At 42.3% G+C, this 5,000-nt stretch overlaps 1 protein-coding gene across 1 annotated transcript in view; it reads right to left on the reverse strand.

The window, feature by feature from the left end:
* Window positions 1–1,336: 1,336 nt before the first annotated feature.
* The window catches only part of kpnb1 (karyopherin (importin) beta 1), a 15,844-nt gene continuing 12,180 nt past the window's right edge, over window positions 1,337–5,000 (reverse strand). Inside the window, exons 16-22 of the mRNA XM_060857474.1 lie at window positions 4,759–4,841; window positions 4,411–4,518; window positions 4,140–4,283; window positions 3,584–3,689; window positions 3,392–3,506; window positions 3,003–3,164; window positions 1,337–2,744 (exon numbers count right to left, since the gene is read on the reverse strand). Coding sequence (XP_060713457.1) covers window position 2,744; window positions 3,003–3,164; window positions 3,392–3,506; window positions 3,584–3,689; window positions 4,140–4,283; window positions 4,411–4,518; window positions 4,759–4,841 — 719 coding nt within the window. The 3' untranslated portion in view covers window positions 1,337–2,743. The remainder of the gene's footprint in view (window positions 2,745–3,002; window positions 3,165–3,391; window positions 3,507–3,583; window positions 3,690–4,139; window positions 4,284–4,410; window positions 4,519–4,758; window positions 4,842–5,000) is intronic.

Genomic DNA, 5,000 nt, shown 5'->3' on the forward strand with positions numbered 1-5,000 from the left:
AGGTATTCAAATCAACAAAATGACAAGGGTGCCCAAATTTATGCCCCTGTCTAATTTAGTTTTAATGCATATTGCACATTTTCTGTTAACCTAATAAACCACATTTCACTACTAAAATATTACTTTAGTGTCCTTCAGTTATTTGATAGATCAAAATGAAATTGCTGATAAAACGCCAAATATTTATACATGAAAATCATGGAAATTGTCAGGGGGGCCTAAACTTTTACATACAACTGTATTATAATTTTAGTTTAAAAAGAGCTCAAACACATTATCTTTCAAATGAACGTGTAATTTCTACTAATTTAGAAAAACTACAGGATTTTACTTTGTCTAAATATTTTTTCTAAGTGATGACGTTTATTTAAGCCCAGTGTTCAGTGGTTGGAATACAAACTTAACACTAATTGTACTAACTCAGTCCCTCGAGATTAAAAAAGGTGTGATGTGGAGATTCTAGATGCACAAACTCCCAAAGCAAAAACACAATTAAGGCCCCAAGTGAATACATTTTCATGTGTGTGTAATTAGTCCATTTCTGCAAATCAAGTTAAAATAAACACTCAGTAACAGCAGGGTTTGTGGTTTAAATGGTGCTGCTTTAGAGAACAAACTGACTGCTCTGTAGATAAAAGGATGCAGGTAGGAAAAACAAAGTGCCAATGAATTTCCCATCCTGTGGTTTTATTTGAGTCCTATAGACACCATACAATACATCTCTCCCTTTACACACGCAGTCACTATACGCAAAAACAGCTGGTTTTATCTTCAAAACCTTTAACTCACTTTACTGGTATTTTAACCCCGATGTGTGACGGCATAAACCTCTAGACATCAAGAAGTCGTTCACAGGTTCGCTTATAGTTAACATCGAGGATACAGATAGAGGGAAATATGGAAAGAAAAGCAAAAATAGGAAGTTACACAATTTCACCACTAAGGGGAAAAAAAAGGGTTTTCAAACATGTCTTCAGTGATGGCAGAAAAGTAAAAAAGAAAAGTTCGGTTGTCCGAAAAAATGCCACTTAAGTCCAAATGTATGTGATCAGTCTGTCAGCTGTCTGCTAACGTAGCGAATACGTCATGAAGACTTCTAGCCACCAGTTTCTCTCATCACACTGTGTTCAGCATCACAAACACTACAGGTCACAGATCTGATAAACATGGGCTAAAGGACAGAGGGACAGGACCTACAGACTGAGGAGACTAACGTTAATCCACAAATCCTCATTTAAAGGCACAATTTACAGACTGATGGTCGCAGTCTTCGGCTTTGTTAGCGTGTGTATCGGAGCACAAAGCACAATGAAATGAAGGGAAGTACGACAAGCGATAAGGGGAATGTTTGATATCATTTTATTGTGGGTTCTTTCAGAGCAATGGAAAAATATAACCTTATACAAACATCTGATTTCTCTCATTTATTTATTCAGATTTTTAAACAAGCTCAGAAGTCTCCCTTTACCAAACTAAGTGCAGCAGAAAAGCTAATCCGGGGCCAGAAACCAAGCGCCGAGTCCTAGAGCTCAATCTGACTCGACGTCGCAGGTGAACACGGTTAACTTTTTGATGCCTAAAACCACAAGAAATTTGAAACCTCGTCATTTCACTGATTTTGTTGCACTTTATTTTTGGCACTTTTTACCTGCAGTTATTTTTCTCCCCGTCAAGAGACTTTAAAAGTGTGAATTAGGTGCTTTCGCTTCGAGTCGCCGATCCCTTCGAGTACGTCCCACAAGTGTTCAAAACAAGCGATAAACCTCTCAGCCAAGCAGACTGAAGAGAAAAGTGTGCAGCTCAGCCCACGATGATGGGGTGGGGGGGGGAGAAAGGAGAGAAGTAAGAAAAAGTAGACAAAAAAATGTAATAAAAAAACAAAACAATTGAACACTAATGAGACACGAGCAGCGTTTTTTTTTTTGTGTTTTTTTTTTTTAAATGCTGGGGGGGGGGGGGGGACAAAATAACCCTCTTGTAATTATACGCAGAAATACAGCGTTAAGAGCTATGTTTATTTCAATTAGCTGAAAGAACATAAAGGGGCAGGGCCATGGGTGAGAAGGGGGAAGGGTAGAGACAGCAAAACCCCCTCATTCGTGCACACAGTCGGCCATCTTTGACTCCAGCAGCCATGTTTGTTTTGTGATGTTCGGTTCACTCCCCATGTCCTCAAGTCTGAAACTCATAGTGCTTGTGTGTGAAAGAGCAATAATAAGGGGGGAAAAAAGAAAAAAAAAAAAAAGGAGGGGGAGGGAGGGGCTTCACAGATCCTCTGAATGAGTGAAGTAGTCCATTTTTGGGGTAGCTCCACCCCCTCCCTCTGACCTTAGTCGATTACTCACGGTTTATAGTAAGAGCCTACAGAGGAGCTAGAAAGCTAATCCAGTTCATGTTTGTCCGTACTGAGTCCACAGGTGAAGGAGAGAAAAAGCTCAGGGTGTTGAAAGAGGGAGGAGTCTCAGGATTCAGGGTGGAGGGATATAGAGGGGTGGGGGAGGGGGAGGGCTGCTGTTTTTATTTATTGATCAGCCTTCATCCTTTTACGACTGCTGGAATCTTCACTCAGAAGGTGGTGTGATCTCATTCGTCACGCTCACTCGTTCACTCGCTCGCTCACTCACTCTCAGACACTCAGCTCAGCGCACACACACACTTCTGCTCCATTCGCGCGTGCCAAAAACACACAACTCCACTCGGCCGCTTCTCACGGTGTGTTCATGTTCCCCTCGGCGATGATGGATCTGGAACAGAACAGAACAGAACAGAACAGGAGGTGTAAATGATTTTGGCTAAGCAATTATTCAAAAGAAGAAGACGTGAGACACAGAGACACATCAGTACAAAAAAGAAGAAATGTTTGTTTAAAAAAAACACAAAGGAAGACCTAAACATTCCCATGACTTAATGTTAATTTTATCTTACAGCATCACGTCACAGCGGACATGTAACGTGTGAAGACACTTCCACAGAGGTGCAGGAGCGCTGCTCACGTCACTCACCAGGCCTGACTCTTGAGCTTGCGGAGCTCCTTGGTGGCCCACGTGGCGAGAGTTTTTGTTTTGGTGGTTTTGGATCGTCGTCCCTCTGTGAGCAGGTCGTTAATCTGAGGACGAACCTCCACCAGCTTCATCACATCCTTACCAAATGTTGTACACAGGTCACTACACACACACACACACAACATATATTTAAACTGACAATCTCTTTGGGGATGAGAGTCAATCTGAGGGGTAAGAAAAATCAAAGTAGAAGAAAGGTGGAGTCTACAAAAAGGAGGAGCCAATCTAGTAGGGAACAGCAGGTGGGGGTGTACATGAGCAGAGAAAAAGAATCAACGTGGTTTGGGACACGGCCCAAAGAAAATAGACGTTTATAGAAGAAAGTTTACCCAATAAGACCAACAGCATTGGCTACCACTCCGTCAGAGTGATCCTCATCTTCAGCAATGTGGTGGATGAAGGACAGAATGAACTCCACACGCGGCTGCACCAGCATCACATCCGCTAACACACACACAGCATACAGCCATTACAACCCAAGCTCATTGTATCAGTCAACATGGTGTTGGTGTTCAACTCACGGTGAACATTCTCCTGGTCTCCTTTGAGGCCCTGAATGATTCCTGTATAAGCCTCCAGACAGCCTTCACGCAGCTCATTCAAATAGTCCACCATGTCGTAGTCCGTCTAAACCAGAGACAAACACACAACAATAACTCAGAGAAATAAAAAACACACACAGGAGTAACAACTGCATGAACAGTGTGGAGTCCTGTCAGTACCCAGAGTGTACATGAACACACGAGTTTAGACAATCTCACTTAATCTGTGACGACCTAAAATCCCAACACACTAAACTCCACAGCAGCAGGAGGAACAGTCGTCACCTGCTGCACCCGAGATGAACGGGTCACAACGTGTTGGCTTTCTATAACCAGAGCTCTAACAGAAGCACAGCTTCAAACTAAAGATTTGTTACAACACTTATTATACATTATTATTTCTACAGTAAGCTCATTAACAGACAGAAAAAAAAAAGATATGGTTTAGTTTTCATAAAGCAAAGATGTTTATGTAGAGTTACAGAATATACACACAATAACGTGTCCTAATTGTACAGTAGTGTCAGTGCGCTACCTTGTCCACTTGTGCTTGAGACGCTTGCTGCAGCGTGTCCAACACCACTTCAAGATATTTCTTAAACTCTCCACCGATGGCCAGAGCGATGTCACCAAAAACAGAGAGGATCTGTGGCTTCACGGACCGGTGCACGTTCTCATTCTATACACACACACACACACACACACACACAGTAGTATGTAGCATATTAGTTATTATACAGCACATTACAAGGTCTAAGTCAACACACTACTACTCGTACACAATTAAAGGCAGGTGTATTACTCACACCCAGGTTCTCCAACAGCAGTTGCATGATTTCATCACAGTAAGGCAGAATGTTAGCCATCAGAGCACGACACAGGTCACACACCAAACCCACAGCAGCCAGACACACCTACACACACACACACACTTCAGAAATGTGCACTACTAACACCACCACACAAAGAACTGTGTCTGTAAAACAGTGTGGAGTTCTGTCAGTAGCCTGAGTGTACAGACACACAGGGTTTACACAGACTCACTTTAATCTGTGACGACCTAAAAGCCCAACATGCCAAAACTCCTCAGCAGTGGGAGGAACTGTCGTCTCACACATTAAGTCAACGTCATGTCATTAGGAAACTGCATGTACCTGATACTCCTGATAGTTCTTCAGTCCAATAACCAGGAATGGTTTGAAGGCATCCATGTATTTTAGGAAGTCACTGCCCAAAACTACAACACACCCAAACAGGATTAGTGGAGTTTTAACAGCTCAAACTGAAATGCAGCATGAACACAAGTCACAGGCATTCTCTAAAATCTACACTGTCCACACAGGACAAGTGACTACACAAGCACAGAATACTAACACCACTCAAAAATATGAGCTGC

Source organism: Tachysurus vachellii, chromosome 21 (genome assembly GCF_030014155.1).
Source record: "Tachysurus vachellii isolate PV-2020 chromosome 21, HZAU_Pvac_v1, whole genome shotgun sequence".
In the NCBI taxonomy this organism is placed as follows: Eukaryota; Metazoa; Chordata; class Actinopteri; order Siluriformes; family Bagridae; genus Tachysurus; species Tachysurus vachellii.